This window comes from Phalacrocorax carbo, chromosome 25 (genome assembly GCF_963921805.1).
Source record: "Phalacrocorax carbo chromosome 25, bPhaCar2.1, whole genome shotgun sequence".
In the NCBI taxonomy this organism is placed as follows: domain Eukaryota; kingdom Metazoa; phylum Chordata; class Aves; order Suliformes; family Phalacrocoracidae; genus Phalacrocorax; species Phalacrocorax carbo.
This window is the reverse complement of record NC_087537.1, coordinates 1,135,508-1,157,685: the sequence shown is the minus strand read 5'-3', so window position 1 is coordinate 1,157,685 and position 22,178 is coordinate 1,135,508. Positions and strand designations below refer to the sequence as shown.

At 64.3% G+C, this 22,178-nt stretch overlaps 3 protein-coding genes across 3 annotated transcripts; 2 read left to right on the top strand and 1 right to left on the bottom strand.

The window, feature by feature from the left end:
* Positions 1 to 605: 605 nt before the first annotated feature.
* Positions 606 to 1,910, top strand: EIF1 (eukaryotic translation initiation factor 1). The gene is made up of 4 exons (XM_064473149.1): positions 606 to 761; positions 993 to 1,156; positions 1,281 to 1,382; positions 1,689 to 1,910. The coding sequence occupies exons 1-4, from the start codon at positions 731 to 733 to the stop codon at positions 1,731 to 1,733; spliced, it is 342 nt and encodes a 113-aa protein (XP_064329219.1). The 5' UTR covers positions 606 to 730; the 3' UTR covers positions 1,734 to 1,910.
* Positions 1,911 to 8,207: 6,297 nt separating this feature from the next.
* On the top strand, positions 8,208 to 9,498 carry LOC135317289 (gastrin/cholecystokinin-like peptide). The gene is made up of 3 exons (XM_064473265.1): positions 8,208 to 8,341; positions 9,006 to 9,217; positions 9,307 to 9,498. Exons 2-3 carry the CDS (start codon positions 9,019 to 9,021, stop codon positions 9,429 to 9,431), a joined length of 324 nt encoding a protein of 107 aa, XP_064329335.1. The 5' UTR covers positions 8,208 to 8,341; positions 9,006 to 9,018; the 3' UTR covers positions 9,432 to 9,498.
* Positions 9,499 to 9,652: 154 nt separating this feature from the next.
* Positions 9,653 to 19,922, bottom strand: HAP1 (huntingtin associated protein 1). The gene is made up of 15 exons (XM_064473327.1): positions 19,842 to 19,922; positions 15,136 to 15,212; positions 14,901 to 15,017; positions 14,687 to 14,787; positions 14,305 to 14,413; positions 14,090 to 14,168; positions 13,834 to 13,964; positions 13,681 to 13,755; positions 13,440 to 13,577; positions 13,292 to 13,359; positions 13,028 to 13,195; positions 12,482 to 12,795; positions 12,167 to 12,385; positions 11,613 to 11,715; positions 9,653 to 10,735 (listed from the first exon to the last, which is right to left on the bottom strand). The coding sequence occupies exons 2-15, from the start codon at positions 15,193 to 15,195 to the stop codon at positions 10,336 to 10,338; spliced, it is 2,082 nt and encodes a 693-aa protein (XP_064329397.1). The 5' UTR covers positions 15,196 to 15,212; positions 19,842 to 19,922; the 3' UTR covers positions 9,653 to 10,335.
* Positions 19,923 to 22,178: the final 2,256 nt, after the last annotated feature.

Below are 22,178 nucleotides of genomic sequence, written 5' to 3'. Positions count from 1 at the left end.
GGCCGAACCGCACCTCGCCGCCGCCGGGCCCCGCTCCCGCGTCCGCCCCGGGGGGAGCCGCCGCCGGGCGCAGAGCAGGCGGGGGAAGGTGCGGGCCCGGGGCTGCCGTCCCGCCGCGGGGACCCGGCGCCCGGGGGCCGCGACTCACCCCTCAGCCCCCGATCGCGCCCCGGCGATCCCGCCCCGCGCCCGGGCTTGTGTCGCACCCCGGGGACCGCGACGGGCGCCACGGCCCCGCTCCCCCGCCCGGCCCGGCGCGGAGCTGGGCCCAGCGGGGCGCGGGGGGGGGTCAGAACCCGCGGGGCCGGGGGGGGGATCGGGGGGCTGGGGTCGGCCCCGAAGGACCCCACCCAGGCCCGGGCCCGGCGCGGCCTCGGGCCCCGCCAGGCGCCCGCCACGCTGCGCATGCGCTGCCCCGCGCGAGGCCGGCCCCCCCATCCCACCCCATCCCGCGCCTCCGCCGCGCATGCGCCCGCCCCTCTCGCGCCAGCCGGGGCGCGGCCGCGCTCCCCCGTACGGCGTGACGCCACGCGCGAGACGGCCAATCGCCGCCCCCGCTTCCCGTGCGTGCTGGCGTCACGCGGAGGCGGTATATAAGCGGGCGGCGCCAGTCCCGCCCCCCTGACAGCGTCTCGAGCCGCCGCCGAGAGAGCATCCTCCGCCGAGAGCCGCTCGCGCCGCCGCCGCCTCCGCCGCCGCCGCCTCCGCCGAGGGAAGGGAAGCGTATCGTATGTCCGCTATCCAGAACCTCCAACCCTTCGGTGAGGCCCGCGGGGCGGCGGCGGGGCCGGGCCGGGCCGGGGGAGCGGCCTGGCGGCCCCGCCCTGCGGCGGCCCCGCCCCGTGGCGCAGTTGCTATTCCCGGGGCCGGTTGCGTCAGCCGAGGGAGGGGGGAGGGGGGGGAAGGAGGGGGGCGGGTCCCGCGTCTGACGGGCGGGCGGGCTGGCCAATGGGGAGCGCGGTGGGCCGGGGTGTGACGGGCGCTCTCCGCAGACCCCTTTGCTGATGCAAGTAAGGGTGATGACCTGCTCCCTGCCGGCACTGAGGACTACATCCATATAAGGATCCAGCAGCGGAACGGCAGGAAGACCCTCACCACAGTCCAGGGCATCGCGGATGATTACGATAAAAAGAAACTGGTGAAGGCCTTCAAAAAGGTGGGGGCTGCGCGGGGACCCCCGGCGCTGGGCTGGGGGGGGTGTCGGGGGGCTGCAGAGGCGCCTGGGAGCGGCGTTCGCGGTTTGCATCGTGCTAAGGCGGCCTCGCTCTTCTTCCCCGCAGAAATTTGCCTGCAATGGTACTGTAATCGAACACCCCGAGTATGGAGAAGTGATTCAGCTGCAAGGCGACCAGCGCAAGAACATATGCCAGTTCCTCGTAGAGGTAGGATGCTTTTGCTCTGCTGCGCGCGCGCCGGCTCGATTTTAAACTAAACGGGAGTCTCTTCTTCAATAACCACACAGGTTCTAATTCCCTTAGTGATAAAAGAACCGGCGGACGGAGGAAGCGCTTTCTGTTCTTCTTTACGTTCTTGCTTGGGGCAGATGCCGTCCGCAGGCTTTGGCCGTTGCAATCTCGTCATCGTTCCGTCCCTTAGAGGGGAGCAGAAGCTCAGCGTAGATGCTGCACCGGGGCGCGCGGAGGCCCCTCCGCTTCGGTGCGCTGTAAAGTGCGTTTTCTTTCTTGCAGATCGGACTGGCTAAAGACGACCAGCTGAAAGTCCATGGGTTTTAAGTGCCTGTGGGCCACTGAAGCTTTATGCAAGAAGATTTCCTTACCATGAAATTCCCGCCTGTCCCTTGTCATAAGTTTAAAACCAGCCGGTTTGTGTAATGTAACGATCTTGGGTCCACTGTTCAGTCTGGACTAGTGTAATTCGGTGATGTAATAAACTGACAAGAGCCCATGCTATCTCGTCTTGCTGTCCCTCATTTAACAGAGGTAAATCGGGTGTTCGGCACGGTCCAGCCTGAAGCTAAAAGTAACCAGATGGTCCAAGTTAAGCGAAGGGACTCGGCCCGTCAGTGCAGAGGCTGTCCGGATCGCTCCTCAGTCCAGCTGCTCTTCCATTCCGATGGACGGTAACTCTGGCGGAGCCTCCCGCAGTCCCAGGCGGAGCGAGGCACCGAGCGCGAGCCGTGACATGGCACGGCGAGATAGCGCCTTCCCTCTAGGTGGTGTTGGCTGCTGGTGGCAGAGGGATTTGGGGAAGCTTGACTTTGAGCAAGAGGAGTAACGGAAGAGCGTGCACGAGGCTGGATGTCTGCAGTTCAGGCCCGGCGGGTGCTGGTACCCCGTGAGCCCCAAGACACCGGGCTAGCGTACCCGAAGGAACCGTTACCTTGGGTTAAACTTCTGACAAGGGATCAATTTTGGACTAATGTAACGAGCGTCACTGTAGATAGAGCTGCAGAGCCTCTGTGTCGCTTGCAACTGCTGCCTAATGCCCTCTGAAGTAGCAGGTTTTTGGTTTCATTTTTAATGTTTTATGTAATGTATTTAAAGTCTTATTTAAATAAAAATGTTTTTCAAAGGCATTTGCTCGGTGGATTCAGTTGCTTTCTGTAAGCAGTGACACTGGCTCGGTGCTTCTGGCGCTGTTGGAGCAGGGCTGGGGTGGGACGTGCAGCCCCGGAGCTCTGTGGGTGCCGGGGGGGGGGGGGGGGTGTCCCCCTGCAGGGCTGGGAGGCCTGAGGAGGAGGAAGAGGAGCAGCACCCTCGGTGCTCCCTGACCCAGGCTGAGGTAAACAGCCAGGGAGGGGGTGGTGGCTGTGGAGTCAGTCCCTTCCTCCTGGAGTTCGTTAACCCCACACCAGCTTTGGGCTCATCATGTTCCTGTGAGCCCGGCTGGCGCTTCTGCTTCCGGCAGAGAGGAGAGTGGCCGGGCTCTGCCCCGGGCCCGGGGGGGCCTTTTCCTCTCCGAGCTTAGGAGCCCCCAGCGAGCGAGAGCAAAGTCACCTCGGGTAAAGCATGCCCTGCGAGAGCAGCTCTGGCTGGGGGCGCTGGCAACCGCCGCCTGCGCACCAGCGGCATTAAACACCCTGAAGTCCGTAAGAGCGTGCAGAAAGCCCGTGCGCGTCGCTCCTGGGCGCCCCGGCCCCGTCCAGCCTGGGCAGGCGCTGCTCTGGCTGCAGAACTGAGCCTGCCCGCTGCGAGGGCCCGGTGTTTTGGCGAGGCTCGCTTGCACCCTGCGTGGTGCCGGAAGCGCCGGGAGCTGCCTGGGCGGCCGCCTGCACTGCTGGCCGCTTTCTAAGAACAGAGTCTTGTTTGTTCACTCGCTGCCTGCAACGATCCCGACTTCCCGCCCCTCTTCGTGCGCTGCGGGGGAGCGCTCGGTTCATTTCACCTCCATTTACCCTCCTGAGAGACTTTGCTCTTGGAAACCAAATTGCCGCAATTACGCGAAGCGCCCTCGAGCGCACGGAGGCGGCAGGTGACCTCGAGCCCTGCCTGCACCTCGGGGAGCCAGGGCAGGCAGCGCTGGGGCCGCCGCTCGCGCTGGGCTGCGTGTACGTGCCTGCAGCCCGACCCAGCGCAACCCCCGCTCTGCTGCTGCCCCAAGAATTCAACTTCCCCCGCCTGCGCAGGGACCTTTCCAGGCTTTCCCCCCGCTGGGCTGTGCCGGGCCGCTCGCAGCCCGTCGGGCGCAAGAGGGAGGCACCGCCTCGGCCCAGGGGCCTCGGCCACCATGGCCTGGCTGGGCCAGGAGAGCCAGACGCGGCTGGGCAGAGGCGAGGGATGCTGGGAGCGGGGCTTACCTGGCCTTCCTCGGCCCGTCCTGTCGAGGCGTGGCCAGGGCTGGGAGAAGGGACCAGCCCGAGCGCCCAAGGGTCAGGCCGCGATCCTGCGTCAAGGGGCTGCCAAGCCCAGCGTGCTGGAGGAAGTGGCCGCTGTGTCCCCGTCACCCTGATGGCTCATATGGCCCAGATTGAGCCATTAAAAGCCAGAAATTGCAAAACAATTTGTTTGTTCCTCATTAAAAAAAAACTCTGCCGAGCGAGCGATCGATTGTTGCGGGGCATGGGAGGCACCGGGGCGCTGCCGCCTCCCTGCTCGTTGAAAGCCCATTTGTTTTGGGGTTGTTTGAGGAGCACCGATAGCGTCCTTCGCAAACACGGCGCGTGGCAGAGGCTCGGGCCGGCAGCGCCGGGCGCCCGCTCGGTGGCACGGCGCTCACGCGTGCGTTATTGACGGCTGAGACAAATGCTCGCCACGAACGCGAGCCGAGTGTCAATACGGGCAAGAGGCTCTATCGATGTTGAAAGGGCAGACGAGCGGCAGCAGAGAGGGCTCTGCTGGGGGGTGACGCTGGGGCAGGCAGTGCTCGGCAGCGGGGCATTCCTGAGCCTTGGGGTGGGCGCCGTGTGTCGCCAGGGTCTGTCACCACGCACAGAAGGGGGGGCAGCAGCGCCTACCCCCTCCGCGGCACCCCAAAGCTTTTTGGGGTGGGGAGATACAGGGCTGCTCCGGGGCGTGTGTCCTGGCCGAGGACACAGCTCCCAGTGCCACGTTGGTCCCAGTGCCATGTTGGTCCCAGCTTTGTGCTCCACTGAGCCCAAGCAGCCGGAGGCGCAGCCCCCTGGGGACCCCCATGATGCTGGGGGTGGTGGGGGATTGAGGGGTGGATGGGGGGGGAGCCCCCAGTGCCAGCATGGTTGCAACGGGGGGCAAAGGCGTCCCCACTGGTGCCAGCCTGTGGTGGGCGAGTGTGGCAGCGTCAGCCGGAGCCAGGCTGCGGGGCTGGGCACAGCCAGGGCACCCCCAGGCACCCCGTGACCCTCCCCCCACCTGGGGTTGCCCCTCCCCCCCAGGACTCATGGCACACGCCATGGCATGCGTGCACACACACGCACACACACACGTACCGGTGGGGACGATGGCCCCATAGCGTGTCAGTCAGTATCAACATACGTGCCTATGCGTGTGTGTATGTCCATACCTATAGCTGTGTGTATGTGTGCCTTTATATGCGCGCACACGTACATCTAGCTAGAGCCACGCCCGTGTGCACATGTATGTTTATGTGGATGGAAGCGATATGGGCTGATTGGCGCCAGAGTGTGTGTGGGGTTGTGTACACCCCCCGTGTATGTTACACACCCCCCATGTATGTTACACACACCCCGTGTATGTTACACACACCCCGTGTACGTTACACACACCCCATGTATGTTACACACACCCCGTGTACGTTACACACACCCCATGTATGTTACACACACCCCATGTATGTTACACACCCCATGTATGTTACACACACCCCGTGTATGTTACACACACCCCATGTACATTACACACCCCATGTACGTTACACACCCCCCCATGTATGTTACACACCCCCCCGTGTATGTTACACACCCCCATGTATGTTACACACCCCATGTATGTTACACACACCCCGTGTATGTTACACACCCCGTGTACATTACACACACCCCATGTATGTTACACACACCCCATGTATGTTACACACCCCGTGTACATTACACACACCCCATGTACGTTACACACATCCCATGTATGTTACACACACCCCATGTATGTTACACACCCCATGTATGTTACACACACCCCATGTATGTTATACACCCCGTGCACGTTACACACCCCGTGTACATTACACACACCCCATGTATGTTACACACCCCCCATGTATGTTACACACCCCGTGTACATTACACACACCCCATGTATGTTACACACCCCCCATGTATGTTACACACCCCGTGTACATTACACACACCCCATGTATGTTATACACCCCGTGCACGTTACACACCCCGTGTACATTACACACACCCCATGTATGTTACACACACCCCATGTATGTTACACACCCCATGTATGTTACACACCCCGTGTACATTACACACACCCCATGTACGTTACACACACCCCATGTATGTTACACACCCCATGTATGTTACACACCCCATGTATGTTACACACCCCGTGTACATTACACACACCCCATGTATGTTACACACACCCCATGTATGTTACACACCCCGTGTACATTACACACACCCCATGTATGTTACACACCCCCCATGTATGTTACACACCCCGTGTACATTACACACACCCCATGTATGTTACACACCCTGTGCACGTTACACACCCCATGTGTCTTACAGACACAAAGGGCAACGGGCCCATATAGTCTCCATCCATATAAACACAGCTGCGTTTGTGTGTATCTACAGCTACATATGAATATATGTATGTGTTTAGATGGATGCACAAAATACACTATATTATCTGTCACAATTGTATACATTATGTATATTATCTATATATTGTGTAGAATGTTATATATTATACTGTACAGTCACTGTTTATTACATAATACATGAAGTAACATATAACTTCTCTGCATATATAGGCTATAATAACACGTAGCTAACATGAAATGGGGGGTGTCTGTGTGCTGCAGTAAATGATCCTGCCGGGGCCAAGCGCCCCTTGTACGTTGGTACAGTGCCTGCGCCGGTACGCGGCGGCCAGCCGGCGAGCGCCACGCACGCAGCCACGCAGCCGCCCTCCCGCCGTAGCCCCAGCAGCGTTTGTCGCTGCCTCGGTGCCTACCGGTATATACAGACAGCCCCAGGTAGGTATGGCTCTCCATACCCGCGCGGCGGCTGTGCAGCGCGGTGCGGCCGCCCCGAAGGGTCCCCAAACATAGGAAGCTACAGGCAGCGCATGGCTGCGTGTGTGCGTATGTATACACACGCGTGTGCGCGTTTGTTCATGCACGCGCGCGCTCTCTGTAGCTACATCTACAGCTAAATCCAGTCTATGTGACCCTAGATATAGACCTTATGCCCCGCTGTGGTCAGAGGTGGGGGTTAGCATGCAAGTATGTATGTAATTATGTAACTATAGATTTATCTCTTGATGTATGGATTTATTGGGGGGGGCCCATGTGAGTACATAGACTTGTAGCTATACCTTTATATACCCCTGCACATAATCACGACCAAGTGCCCCATATATGCGTGCACGTGTGCGCACGCACAGCTCTCCGTATGGCTGTCGGTGCTGGCTGTAGCTGTCTGTCGCGGCACCTACAGCTGGGCCGCCCGGCATTTATTTCTAGCTGTAGCTGTACCGCGAGCGTGGGTGTGCATAAGCTGTGTGTGCATTTAAATGTATCTCTTTAGCCAGAGATCTACAAATTGCACACAGACAGGGAGCAGGGGCCAATCCCCCCGCGCAGGCTCCCTGCAAACGAGCCCATACACACACCCCCCCCATCCCCTTCCCCGATGCACTCTTCCCCCCCCCCCATGCCCCAAATGTGTAGTTTCATCGCTCGATGCATGAATGTCCGTATGACAGAGACAAACTGACCCCCAGGGACCAACTGCCCACCCCCCCCGTGCCATAGCTCTGTCTAGAGCTACACCTACGCTTACCTCTATATATGCAGCTACAGCTCTATAGCTTAGCTAGTTATATACGCTTGTGTGTATGTATCTGCATGTATCGCTAGCTGCTTGTATGCACATATAGGCCTCCATACCTATGTATGGGGGTGTAAGCTATCTATGTATGGCGGGGGGGGGGTGGGTGTGCATGGCCAGCTACATAAATAGCTATGCTTTTCTATACACATACGTGCAATCAAGGCAAGTACCCTATAGCCAGCTCTACCTAGAGTTATATTTACCTATGTCCATAGGTAGCTGTATATGAACATACCTCTGTATGTATGCATGTATCGAGAGCTGTATAGGAGCATATGTATCTATGGCTGTATATGTGTATATGTGCGTGTGTCTATGGATGTGGCCATACCTCTGGCAGCTGCTGCGTGTGTGTGTGTGTGTGTGTGTGTGTGTGTGTGTGCACTTGATGTCTGTGTATATATACACGGTTATAGCTACAGTGATACCTATGTATGTTTATATGTCTCTATGCATGCATATCTACATGTGTGTATACAGTGACCTAGATACGTCTGCATGTGTATGTATAAAACACACAAATGTGTATTTCAATAATAAAATAAATTAAATAATAAATAAAATACATTAAATAAATAAAATACATATAGATAAAATATTTCTGCATTTATCTATGCGTACACACAACCATGGACCAGTGTCTCATACGGTCGCCAGCCGTGCACGTGGCTACACGGGTACAGCCTCCCCCCAGCGCCGCAGCCGTGCCTGCGCACACGCGTGTGCCCGTGGGGCTGCCCCGGAGCGCTGCAGGTGGGTGCGGAGCCGCCCCGGGGTGGGGCAGCCACGGCAGCGCCTTTAAAAGCGGGGCTGAGCCGGGCTGCCCTGGACCTGCCCTGGACTGAGCCGCCCACCGAGCCCCGGAGCCCGCAGGTGAGTCCCGGGGCTGCGGGGACTGGCCGGAGGGGGTTGGGGACCCACTGGGAGAGCGGGACGCAGGGGGCTTGGGGCCCAGCCATGCCCTGGGGAAGAACACCCTGCTCCCCGCCTGGCGGAGGTCGAGGAGCAGCTGGACGGTGCTCGGGCATCCGGTTTAGTTTTAGGTTGTCCTGTGAGGAGCAGGGGGTTGGATGGATGGGCCTTATGGGGTCCCCTCCAGCTTGAGAGAGTCTATGAGTCCGTGACTCCAGGGGCCTTGTGGCCAGCTGGGAGAGAAGGATGGAGACGACTCGGGGGGCCAGAGGGAGGGATGGAGGGGACTTGGGGGCCAGAGGGAGGGATGGAGGGGACTTGGGAACCCACTGGGAGGGACAGAGGGGACTTGGGGACCAGAAGGAGGGATGGAGGGGACTTGGGAACCCACTGGGAGGGACAGAGGGGACTTGGGGACCAGAAGGAGGGATGGAGGGGACTTGGGGGCCAGAGGGAGGGATGGAGGGGACTTGGGAACCCACTGGGAGGGACAGAGGGGACTTGGGGACCAGCCATGCTCTGGAGAAGAGCACCCTGCTCCCCACACGGGTCACCCCTCGCCGCAGGCTGAGCACGTGCCCCCGGTTCAGGGGCTGCAGCCGCTCTGCTCCCTTTCGCCGCTCAGTCTCTCCGCAGCCATGAAGGCGATGGTGTATGTTGGCCTCCTCCTCGCCATCGCGGCGACCGCCTGCCTGAGCCAGCCCGTGGCGGAGGCGCCGGGGCCTGCGGGGGACCCCCACCATCTCCCCGCCAGCCTGGTCCGGCGGGACTGGCCCGAGTCCCTGTCCCAGGAGCAGAAGCACCTCATCTCCCGGTTCCTGCCCCACATCTTCACAGGTACTGGGAGGTGCAGGGTGGGCAGCCCTTGGGGGGGCCCCGTAAGGCACAGCCCGGCCCGCTCTGACCTGCTCCCCTTTCCCTGGCAGAGCTGAGCAACCGCAAAGGCTATGTGCACGGCGACGAGGGGACAGAGGCCCTGCATGACCACTATTACCCCGACTGGATGGACTTCGGCCGCCGCAGCGCCGAGAACTTGGCCAATGCCGTGTAGCCGCCGCGCTGGCCCCGCCGTGCAGAGCACCAGCACGCTCGGTGCATGCATCTGCCTGCAATAAAGCTTTGGCACTATGGCCGCTGCTGCTCATGTCTTTGCTGGGAGGAGCTGGGGTGGGGGGGGGCAGGCAGGTGGGATTCACCCCCAGCCCCACCAGAAAGTGCAGGGCAGAGACCCAGCGACGCACGGTGGCAGACACGGCACACGTGAGCTGCTTCGTGACTTCACATTTATTTGACAGGGGACAGGGCCACAGCTACGCCCCCGAGAAACACCCACTGCAGGTGTCCCCAGAGCTGGGGGTGCTACTGCTATTCAGTAAGCAGAAAGGAGTTTAAAACCATCATTCTCTTTAAAAGTCAGCCCAGGTGCTGGCCAGGGGCCCAGCCCAGGGCAGGGAGGTCTCACCCCAGCACATGCGGGTCCCCCCAGGACCACCCGAGCCCAGGCTGAGCATTGCCCTTCACTGCAGCAGCCTGGACATCCCCGCAGGGCCGAGCTGCTGCTTGGACAGGCTCAGCAGAAACAAGAACAGTTTTTATTGCCAGCAACTGGCTCCTGCCAAGGGTCCGTACCCCTACAACGGGGGCCAGGATCAGCCCGCAGCCCCTGCCCGGAGCTGGCTCCCCCCAGAGCCCCCCCAAGCATCGCATCACAAGGCTCCCTGCACATGGGACCCCCGCCACAGCATAACGCAGGGCAGGGGAACATCGCGCTGGGGCTACGCGGCACCGCAAGGCTTGGGTCCTGGCCACCAGGGCAAAGCCGGTACCGCGAGGGCTGCCGGGACATCACCAGGAGCTGAGGCTGGAAGCCTATCCCATCTCCATTTCCCCACGGACAGGCGATGAAGAGGATGGAGGACACACCTTGTCCTGAGCCTGGGGGCTTTGCAGCGTCATCATGTCAGCCCACCCTGGGCTCCCCTGCGCTGTCCCTGGGTGTAGGACATCTCCCCTCTGGCCACCACCTTGTCCAGCCCCAGGCGCCGCAGCTTCTCTACCAGGTTCAAGCTGAAAATGCTGCTCCTTGGTAGGGGTCTGTCCTGCCCCCCGCCCGCAGGCGAGGGCCAGGTGCCAGCATGCTGGGGGTCCTGGGAGGGGAGTGGGGGGCGCCACCACGACCCAGGCCCTGGCACAGAAGAGGAGATGCCCCGCACCAGCAAGAGCCTGATGAGTCCCACGGGGGTGCTCGGGGGTCCGGGGCCAGACGCCAGCACAGGGGAAGACGACTCTGGTGAGGGGCATCTGAGGCTCAGCCCCTCAAGGGGCCCACAAGAAGGCACGACGGCGTTATAGAGACTGGAGAGGAAGAGAGAGCAGAAGCAGGGGGTCAGCAGGGGGCTGGGCCCAGGGGATGCTGCTGGAGGGGCCAGGGGGTCCTCAGGCAGAGCAGGGCCCCCTTTCCTCCATTCACCTAACAAGCCTCAGGCTGTGGGAGATACCCACAACTGCAGCACTGCCCAAGTGCTCCAAAGGTCATGGGGCCACGCTGGGGCGGGGGGCTGCTGCCGTGACCCCCACAGCTCCCAGGCAGCCATGGGACATCGTCACTGCTCCACAAGCATTTTGCAAACGTGCAGGGTTTGTCTAAGAGTGCCCAGTAAACTCCAGCTCACACCACCCCCCGCCAGCCTTCGAGGGGCCCATGCGGGCTAAGGAACAGTGCTCATCACTCAAGAGGCAGGCAGGCTCGGCCCCAGCCCAGCGCCTGGCTCCTCCAGCCCAGGGAAAGGTCCCGGTTTATACACGAGTCCAGGGAGGAGGAAATCCACATCCACTCCCAGGGGAGGCAACTCTCCATCAGCCGCAGGAGCAAGCGCTGCTCTTGGCCCCAGGGAGCTGCACCCCAGGGTGAGCCCAGCCTCATCTGCCCTGAGGAAGGCTCTTCTTCCCATCAAGGTGCTGCAGCACAGAGGCCGAGGGGGCTGGTCCCACTCCCGGGGGGGAGCGTGCAGCCCTGACCACACAGTCACTGGAGCAGCCAGATTTGGGGACCTTTAGATTCAGGGACATCTCAAGTGCCAGGCAATCTCTTGGAGCACCAGGGGCTGCAGGTGGCCCCCAGCCCACTGCTCCCTCAAGCCGCGCAGAGCCAGGCATGGGGGGAGGAGGAGAGGGTTGGGGGAACGGGGGGGCTGGGGTGGCGGTGCAGGCGGTGGGGGGCCACGCGCCTTACCTGGGTGTCACCGTGGTTATCTCAGTGGTGGGGTGGAGGATGTGGCAGGTGGTGATGGTGAAGGTAGACAGGGTCTGGGGGAGGTTGTTAACAGAGAGGAACACTGGAAGGGACAGGAGACACCAGGTTAATGGGGAGGGGGCACAACACAGGCAGAGGCAGAGAGCAGGGCTCTGGGAAGCAGGAGAGCCAAAGCCAGGCTGAGGTGCCACCGCCAGCAGAAAGGTGCATGTGTGGGGCACGTCTCCAGCAGCATTTGGGTCCGGTGCTTGCTCAGAGGAGGCGGCTGCAAGCACAAGTGGAAGCAGGAGCTGATGTTTCTCCCAGACCTGCCCCTTCCATGCGCCCAGGCTGCGGTGGGTGCCCGCCGGTGTGACAGCAGGGGCTCACCCCAGCGCGGCGGCTGCAGAGCAGCCCTCGTGCAGCTGCAGCTGGAGCATCCCCACGGGGACGGGCAGGTGGCAGGGACAGGAGAGCACGGGGTGGAGCGAGGGGCAGCAGGACGGGGGCATCCCAGGGACCGCGTCCCCTCCACCCCCTCGCCCTGCGCTCACCCCCGGGGCGCTCCTTGGCTTTGGCAGGTGTTGAGGTAGAGAGCAGCTGGAAGGAGCTGGTGTCCACATCGTCCTCCTCCAGATCATTGAGGCTGTAGACCTCCTCCAGGTCAGTGTCCAGCTGCCTGAAGTCTTTGGTGAGCACCCCGGGACGGGGCACCAGGATCCCACCCAGGTTGGGCCGTGCCAGCTGCTGCCAGTGGTGGAGTGTCACAGAGCCTGGGTGGGGGACACAGCCGGGGGGCTCAGCTGGTGTTCTGGGGCCCTCCCAGCACCTCCAGCTCTGCCCACCAGAGAGCCACCTCCACCCCTCACCTTCCAGGGGCTTCACGATCTGCAGCTTGTCAGGCAGGTAGGTGAGGGAGCCAAGGGAGAAGCCAGAGCCGACGGTGAGCTCCGAGCCCCCTGAGTAGTTGGTCCCAGTGGAGATGATGCTCTCGTTGGGGGTGAGGAAGCCGCTGGAGCTCTCCCCATCCCGCAGCTGCCACAGCTTGCGCTCCCGCTCCGCCTCGAAGAAGGAGCGCTCCTCCGAGGCATGGCTCTGCTGCCGCGCCGACAGACGCTGCACCGCCGCCTCCAGGTCCTGCCGACCCGGGGCCGCCCGGCGCTCCTCACCGGCCCCCTTGTCCCTGCCAGCAGGCGCAGCGTTAGGGTGCTTGGGGCCCCGGTCCCGCACTGCACCCCCCATGCTGTGCCAGACCCCCGCCCGCAGCAGGTTCTGGCTGTGCCTGCCGTCCCCCTGCCCCAGGCTTGCGGCACTGATTAATGCTCTGGTGTGATCGACATCTCACCAGCACCCCAGCTCCTCCGCAGGGGCAGCAGCTCTGTCCCACCCCCCTGAGCCCCCACCGCAGCGCTCACTGGGTGCCCTCCGAGCCGGTGCAGCTGGTGCGGGGGGTGCTGGCGCCTGCGGAGGGGGCGGCTGACAACTGCTTGGAGCCCGGCATGTTGTGAGGAGACTCAGAGCAAGTCTTGGCTTTGGTCGCCTGGTTCACCGCTTTCACCGTCTCAAAGATGCGCAGATAGCTCCTGTGGGCAGGAAGCAGGCAGGGACGGACCCTCAAGGCAGCCCCCAGGGACCCCCACCCTCCTAGCCCAGCATGAGCCACCAATGCCCACACTCACTTATAGTCTGAGGAGGAGCTGTCTGTCCCCTTCCTCATCGTCCCCTTGATCTCAGCTGCCAGCGAGTCCTGGAGACACAGGGGACGCAGTGTCAGCAGAGGGGAGAGCAGAGCCCCTACCCCTGCAGCTGCCCGTGCCCCCCACTCACCACAGGCAGGAGGCTGGGTGCGCCGAAGCGGCTGACGGTGCTGTTGGGCAGGCTGCGGCTGCGCAGGCTCTTGACCTCCTCCTGGGCTTCCTGCAGCATCCCGCCGCACTCGGCGTACTTCTCCTGCAGGTCCCGCAGCTGCGGGCACAGGGGTAGCTCAGGCACGGCCCCGGTGGCAGCGGGGCAGGACCCCCCCTCCACGGGCCGGGGCACCCATGGCTGGGCCCCTCCGTGGGCTCACCTCCGTCTGGAGCTGCTGCCGCGCTTCATTCGCCACGGCCAGGTGCTGCTGGAGCTCCTCCACCTCTGAGGCAGACTGTGGGTAGGAGCGGGCAGGTCAGGGAGCTGTGCCCCCCACACCCCCAGCACCCCCCAGCACGGCAGGGCTGCTCACCGCGCGGCACTTCTGCTGCAGGTCCACGACCTGCACCAGGAGCTGGCTGATCTCCTCCTGCTGCCGTGCCGTGTCCTCCACCTTGCGGGCCAGCTCGTCGGAGAGGTAAGCCACCTGCCGGCTTGCTTCAGCTGGGGAGGGCCCAGGTCCGTCACCGACAGGGCACGGCCCCCCAGCCCGTGCAGCGATGCTGCAGACCCCCAGCCCAAGCCTGGAGAGGAGCTGCCCCCCCGCCCGCAAGCCCAGCCCCACGTACAGAACTGCTCCACGCAGTCGATCATCAGCTGCTGCTCCTGGTCCTCATAGCGACAGGTCTCCGTTGCGATGTTGGTGGCCTGGGGCGGGGGTCAGAGGGGCTGAGTACACCAGGCAGGACCTCCAGCCTCCCAAGGGGCCAGCGCAGGCCCCCCGGCAGCAAGCGGGACAGAGGCGGGCACAGAGAGGGGCACCCCACCACCCAGCTCTGCTCACCTCCATGCGAAGCTTCTGGTTTTCCTCCTCCAGGCACTTGAGTTTCTGCTGCAAGGTGTCGTACTGGAAGTACTGCTGCAGGGAGAGCGAGGACTCTTGCCGGCGCAGCCTGGGGGCGGCAGGAAGGGTGTGCTGAGCACCTGCGGTGCAGGCAGGATGGGGCTGCCCACCCAGCCCCCTGCCCACTCCCTCGAGGTCCCAGGCAGGCATCTGCAGCGACCCAGCTGCATGGGGCTGGACCCACGGAAGACATGTGAGGGAAGGGAGCATGAGCCCCGACATTACCCCAGGGAGGGCGATGGCTATAGCCCAGCACCTCTGCCCAGCCCCACAGGAGCAGTCCTGCCCCGGGCGAGTGGTGGGACAGGGACCCCCCACTCACGGCGTGGAGGTGGCAGAGGTGGGCTCACTCTCCTCTGTCGTGGTGGTGTAGAAGTGGAGCAGGTCATCCCGCATGGAGACCTCGTGGCGCAGCTGCGCAATCTGGGAGGAGAAGCAGCATCAGGGCACAGCCAAGGGGACCACGGCCATCCACAGCCCCCAGGCCAGGCATGTGGGGGGGCCGAGGCCAGGACCCTGCACCCAGGGGCTGTTACCTCCTCCTTGGCCAACTCCAGCTGCTCCTCTAGGAGCTCGTTGCGCTCAGTCAGGCTCCGGTTCTGCTTCAGCAGGGACTGCCCGATGCGTGCCGCCAGCTCCAGGTCCCGCTCCTTCTGCAAGGGGCAGGTCTGCGTCAGCTGGGGCCCGTCCCCTGCTCTGCCCAGCGTCCCCAGGGTCCCACCAGCCCCCAGCCCTTGCCCAAGCCCATCTGTGGGGTGGGCATTGGCATACCTCATCCAGCAGGTTGGTGACGGCATCGATGTCGTGGTAGGTCTTCGTGATCCTGACCATCCGCTCAGCGCACAGGACTGGGGGAGAAGGGTGAAGGATGAACCCCCACCCTGCGGAAGCACCGGCCCAGGGCCTCAGCACTGTCCCCACCACAGCCCCCCATCGGCACTCGCTGCCCCCAGGGTTGCGTGGCAGAGGGAATGGGAGGCGGCTGCTGCAGGAGGCACAAAGTGGCTCCACGCTGGTCACCAAAAAGGACCTTTTATCTGCTTGGCAGCAGAGACAGGCAGGGATGCTCACAGCCACGACAGCACCATGGGGTGCTCCCACCTCACCCCCCCAACCCTGCCCACACCTTGGGGCAGCAGGAAAGACACAGAGCTCCCCTCGCTGCACCCATCACCCCAGCCCAGACAGTGCCAGCCCCACCGCAGGATACGCAGATGGGAAGGAGGGATGGGGAAAGGCAGACAGCAGAGACAAGATCGGAGGTGACATCTCCAGCAAAAAGCAGGCTGGAGCTCCAGTATAAATAGCAGTGGGTGGTACTGTGCAGAGCCAGGCTCGCAGGCAGCATCCCCTCCAATCTGTCCCCATCCCCCTCCCCCAGATGTCCCCCAAGAAGCCAGCCCTGCCCTAGTTTCTCCCTGGAGACGCTGGCCAAGGCAGAGCCAAGCCCATCCTCTCAGGATGCTGCACCCCACACCCACTCCGACACCCCTCCAGCTGCAGCGACGCAGGGATCCCCACTGAGCCACAGGGGCAAAGGCAGCTGCAGGCAGGTCGCCCCAGTAACAGGCAGCTGCCTGCCAGGCCAAGACCACGCCGCACTACTGCATCAGGCTGGGCCCCAACTAAAGCCCTGCCTGCTCCCCTGCCGCTATCTGGGTCTCTGGCAGGGAGAGGTGGCATGAGGACAGGGATGTCTGTCCCCCCGGCATCGATCCCGCCAACTGCGCCTGCAGAAGCTGCCAGACAGCGCCAGGCACACACCCAGATGGCAGCACCGGAGCTGCGCGGTGGGAGGGAGCTGGCACCGAGCACGAAGCCCCTGGGCCCTGCCTGCACCACATCGCTGCTCCCGATGCTCCTTTCTGATGTTTGACTGCCCCAAGGGCGTGTGCCTCAGTTTCCCCTGGCAGAGCAGCGCTGGCTGCGCTCGGGGCCTCGACGTGTGTCCCCAGCCATGGCCGCGCTCCCCAGCCAGGCAGACAAAGCGGGTTAACGGGGGAGGCTCAGCCGCACAAATCCCATTACACCACCCCAGCTGGGATTGTGTAATGGTGCACGCATTGCCATGGCAATGCCCCCACCCGCCACCCCCGCCCCATCCCGCCCCACTGCCCCGGGTGCTGGCCCTGCACCCCAGCAGGCACATACCCCAGCGGGCACATCTACGGGGAGAGAGGCCAACCCCAGCCCCAGCCTTGACCCCCTTCCCCACGCCTGGACAGGGCCTGCTCCCTGCAGGGGTCCCCAACTGCACCTCGTCAGGCCACTGAGCCGTTAATTGGAAATAATTAGAGCATGAGCATTGTTACAGTTTGAGCAAGTGGCAGGCCCTGGGAGGCGCTGGGGGCTGCAGCGCTGGCAAACATGTAAACACCCACCCCATCCGCGGGCCTGATCCAGCGCGATGCGGGGACCCCCATCCCCATGGGCACACACAGACTTGGCAGGAGACCCTCACCCCTCCCCTCTGCCCGCTCCCCACCACCGCCGGAGCGGGGACGACCCTCTCTGGGGTCAGGGTGACCCAGGGGGCCCCAAGGGACGAGGGGGCCGCTTTCCCGGGATGGGGCGCGCAAGCAGGGGCCAGGGCTGCGCACCCCACAGCGGGGAGGGGAAACTCACGGACGGGACGGGTAACGGCACCCACCGGCGGGAGCCCGGGACCCCGGCCCCGCTGCAGCCGCGCTCCCCCGGGGCAGGACCGGGCCGGGCCGCCCTCACCTTCCTCCAGCTCCCGGGCGATGGGGTCGGCGCCCCCGCCCCGCTCCGCGTTCCCGTTCAGCTCGTCGTAGGCGGCGGGGCTGCTCCAGATCTCCATCGTGCCGTGCCGAGCCGAGCCGAGCCCACCGCAGGCAGCGCAGCCCAGCCCAGCCCAGCCCAGCCCAGCCCAGCCCAGCCCAGCCCAGCCCAGCCCAGCCGTACCAAGCCCCGCCGGCCGCTCCCGCCCTATTTATCGGGTCGCCCCGTCTGCGCGCACCTGCCGGGCGCGTCCCCGGGGGCCGGGGGCGGGGGCGGGGCCGGGGCCGGCCGGGGGCGGCGGGGCCGGGGGGGGGCCGGGGCTGCCCGCTCCCCCCGCTCCACCGCGCCTGCGGATCGGCTCGCTGCAGCTGTTGGCTCCCCCGGGGTGCCTTGGGGACCCCATCAGGGCATCCTGCAGGCATGCTCCCCACCAGGCACCCCAGGACCAGGCTCCCCGTCGAGGCTCCCTGGGGACCCATCAGGACAGTCCTGCTGGGCCCCCGGGTGCTGGTGCAGCTGGGCTGTGTCCCACCTCCCAGCCCGTGGACGCAGGGGGGTCTGGGCACACGGGTCCCCAGGGAGGGTGGTGAGCGCTGACTGCTGAGGGGGGACGCTGCGGGCTCACCGGTCCCCGAGCAGTGCTTCGCAGGGCTGACCCAATGGGTCACACACAGCGGGCAGCTTCTGCCACTTAGGAGTGACAAGGAGAGGCTTTGGGTCCTTCATCCCAAACCCAGCCTGTGTGCGGGGCTGGGGCCCCCATGTTGGTCAGGTTACGACACAGTACAGCCTCTGCCAAAGCTCCCTGCCCTCTGCACGGCTAGCCTTGCTGTTGCACCCCAGGCCTGGGTCCCCCCATCATCACCGACAGCTCACCGCAAATTCTGCACACTTGGGTGCCCAGTGCAGTGCTGGGACATGCGGGTCCCTGAGCTGGGAAAGGGCTTTTTCATCCCCCTCCAACCTGCCCCACTCAGCACCCCCTTACTCTGAGCATGGACTGGCATGAGCCTGGACCCCCCCTGCCCCATCCAGGCTGTCCTGGGCTGGCACCCCCAGCTCCCCCACAACCACACTTGTGCAGAGGCAGTGCTGAAGCAGGAGAGCTGAATAAATCATGCTGTGCTGAATTATGGAGGAGCTGGCTGGCACGTAGCACAAGCCTCGCGGGCGGGAGGGCAGCGGGGCTGCGCTCAGGACCCCACGCCATGGCACCGGGGCGTGCTGAGCGTGATGCTGGTAATGCCAACACACGCACTGCTTGTCCTCATCGCCTGCCCCAGTGCCGGTTCTCGTTAGTACCAAACTAATCAATGAATCAACAAGGCTGGGGCTGAAGCTGCCCCTCACCATCATAATGATGCCTTTATTTGCCTGCCGGGATCCTGACCCCAAACCACATCCTGCCATGACCACTGGGACCCTCCTGGAGCTGGGGCCCGAGCCAGGCACCCTCAGGCCCAGCCTTGCCCTCCTCCTTGCGCTGGTGTTTCTCCCTGGGGATGGCAGTGTGAGGGCAGGGGCCCAGCCAGCTCTACCGGGACACCTGCGCCCCAGGGACCCCAAGGACACAAGTGTGTGCCTTGGCATGGTCAGGCAGGAGCTGCTTCTTCCTAATCCCCTGCCTGGGGATTTGCTCCTCCAGGCAGGTCCCCTGCATCTCTGCACAAGCAGATTACAGGGGGCTATTTCTGACGGCAGCTTAAAGGTTTGGGTAAAGGGATGAGGCAGCACAGGGCCCCCTCCACGCCAGCACACACAAACAGCACCGGAGGCACCGGGAAATGTGACGCCCGGGGGCTCCTGGGGCCAGGCATGGCTGTCCCTACAGAGAGGGGGTGCCCGGGGTCCTGCTGAGCTGGGTGTGCCCTGCCCCACGGCATACAAATGGGGTTGGGGCTCAAGCCCTTCTGCTGTTGCTGCAGGGTAGGGGAGTGCGGGTGGCTGGGGGGGATGGGCACACCCCACTGCCTGCTGCACGGGTGGGGAAGGCTGCCAGCAGCGGCAGGGCACGATGGGCGGGTTTGTCCCCATTGTCCCCAGCCTGTCGGAGGCAGGGGGTGGGAGCTGGGCTGGCAGCGGGGCCAGGCCCTCAGCCCCATCTGTCTCCCCATGTCCATCCTCCAGCCCCTCGCTCTAATCCTGCCCTCGCCGCACATGGAGCAGAGGCAGAAGCAAAGCAGAGATAATCCGTCTGTGCCCCCCGCTGAACCCCAACCCCACGGCAGAAAGGGGCCTCACTGCACCGCCGTGGGGAATCACCCCTGCCAGACCACGGGGGCTGTGGGTGTCTCCCCCCAAGCAGCCGCTCCCCACAGCTCCGGGGGCTGCACTGGCAGCAGCAGCCTCGCGCCCCCCTCGGCTGCTCCAGTCTGTTGTGTTTGGTGGGGCAGCAGCACCGGGGCCACTGGCGCACCCCTCACCGTCCCCCTGCCGGTGTCCCACCCCGGGGAGCCATGGCACAGTGCAGGGGGAGCGGGGATGAACAGGGGGGTCCTGGGAGATGACACAGGCTCTCTCCGAGCATCCGGCTCGGCTCAGCAGAAGCTGCTCCCAGAATTAGCCCGGGATGTTCCGAGCAAGGAAATCCAACCCGTCAATCCCGTTAGCGGCGATTAGCTCCTGCGCTGCTCTCACAGCCCTGACCCAGCCCGGCGCTGCCCACCCCGCTGCCCGCACCGCTGCCCGCACCCCGCTGCCCTCGCCAGCCCCACGGCGCAGGATGAGGCACTCACGGAAGTACTGCAGGGTCTCCTCAACCTGCTGGGGGGTGAGGGGGGCTGCGGGCTCCGGGGGTCCGGGGCGGGCACGCAGCCAGTCGCCATGGTCGTAGCCGAAGACGGTGTCAGCCCGCAGCGTGTAGCGGGGCAGCTGCTCGCCCAGCAGGCTGATGATCTCCACCTCGGGGACATCACCGCTGCACAAGTCTGGGGACAGAGGGGCACGGCATCAGCCGAGGGTGGGGGGCACCTGGGAGGAGGTGGGCGCAGGGCGGGTCATGGCGGGGGAGCGCTTCCCGCACCCCTCAGCCCAGTCTGTCCCCTCGGGGTTTGGGGCTGGTGCCACCGGCTGGGTCTGTCCCCACAGCCACTCGTGTGGGGACTGGGGGTCCCCCTGCAGGGCGGCTCACAGGACCCCCGCCCCAGCTCCCCTCTCACCCCGCTGCTTTCTGCGGGAGGGGTCCTGCTGCCATCTCCTGGCCACGCTCTGCCCGGCCGAGCGGCGCTGGGGACAGCAGGCCAGGGATGCCGGTGTGGGGCGAGGGATGCTGGGATGGCGGCTCAGCTCCGGCCACGCGATGGGGACAGGACAAAGGACCAGCCCGGAGCTGCCCCAGCTCGTCACCCCCGTCACCCCGGTCCCCAGGGCCACGCACCGGCACCGCCCAGCTCTACCCACCAGTGATGGTCGCAGCATCGCGGCGGCCACCCGCGGCTGACCCATGGGATGTTGGGCCAGCGTGGGGCAGGGCAGCGATGGTCGAGTCCGGGCCGGGCCGGAGGTGGCAGGTGGGCAGGCGCTGGCCGGGGGGGGTCTCCCGTGGGACCGCGGTGTCCAGTTTGGCTGGCGTTACGTGGGGGGGCCGGCTGCCATGGGAAGAAGCACCGTCCTCCCTGGCTCCCTGGATCAGCACTGGCAGGCAGCAGAGTCCCTTCTCGGGCCACTGCCTGGGGAGAAGGAGCTGTCAGGGTGATGCTCAGGGGACGGGGGACGCATCCTACACCCCAGCCACACGCTCAAACATCTGCGTGTCCCCTTGCACCCTGCTGGCTGGCCAAACCCCCTCCCCTGCGGCAGCATCTCCCAGGCCCGGGGGCTTGCAGAGAGCTGGACAGCACGGCCCCAGCTCAGGCATCCCCACTCCCCCCTCCCCAGCCAGCCTGCAGGCTGCTGTGGGGACAGGGGGACTGCAGGGACAGCCAGCGCCCAGGCAGGCCCCAGCTCAGCCACCACCTGCTGCTGAACGTGGAGCAGTTTTGGGGATGGCACCGGGTCAGCGTACCTGCTCAGCGCCGCCTCTGCAGCAGCCGCTATGTGAAGCGGGGGGCTCAGCACCAAAGCAAACCCTTGGTGATGTCCAGATCAGTGCCAGACAGGGGAGAGGATGCTCCGAAGGGACTGGGCAGGACCCTGCTCCCCCCAGGCTGGCAGAGGCCCTGCCTGCAGGAGCGGGCAGGAGAACGAGCCGTACAGCTGCTTGGCAGCGGGCGGACAGAGCCGTGGTGCCAGCGGCTCTTGCGGGAGCCCTCGGGAGCCCCACCTTGAAGAGCAAAGTTCAGCTGTGATCCTCCACCCCATCACCGCCAGGATGGGGAGCAGGGATCTGCCATGTCACCCAGGGCAGGGCTGGGCAGCATCCATGGCAGTCCTATACCAGCCATAAACACATCACGCGACAGGCCATAAAACCAGCACGTTCCTGCTCTCATGCCACCTCCAGTGGCCCTGGCTCAGGCTGCAGCTGCTGCTGGCACTGCTGCCCTGCTGCCTGGTGGGGCAGGAGCCTCCCACGCAAGCCCCATGCCCCCACCTCTGCTGCAGCACCAGCAAGCCCCTCGTCCCTGGAGCAGGCTCATGCCAGGGCACCGCTGCCCTCCCTGCCGGCACATGCTCATGGCTGCTGTCACATATGCAGCATCCAGGCGAGGCGACCCTGCACCTCCCTCCAGCGAGGCCTGGTCCCCCCCCAGCACATGGGACAGGCACAAGGCAGCAGGGACACACCGAAGCACACCTGCAGCCCCACAGCCCTCTGCCCCACAGCACCAGGACCCCCAGACCTAGGCAGACCAAGCCTGCACTGTGCTGCCCAGAGGACAGCTCCCCAGCCCCAAACCCACAGAGCCTCTCCCTCCCCACTTCTCCCCAGAGGAGGAAGGGGACCCACCGTGCCGAGGTGCCGGGCTGCCGCTGCCCCGCTCCCCGCGCTGCTGCTGGCTCCAGGGAAGGAGCCCGGCTGGTGAGTCAGCGCTCAGCTGGGGCTGCCAGAGCCCTGCGTCTCCGTTTGGCCCAGCTCCTGCACGTACATTAACTCTCCCCACGGGGGACCTTGTTCAGACACGCGTGAGCAG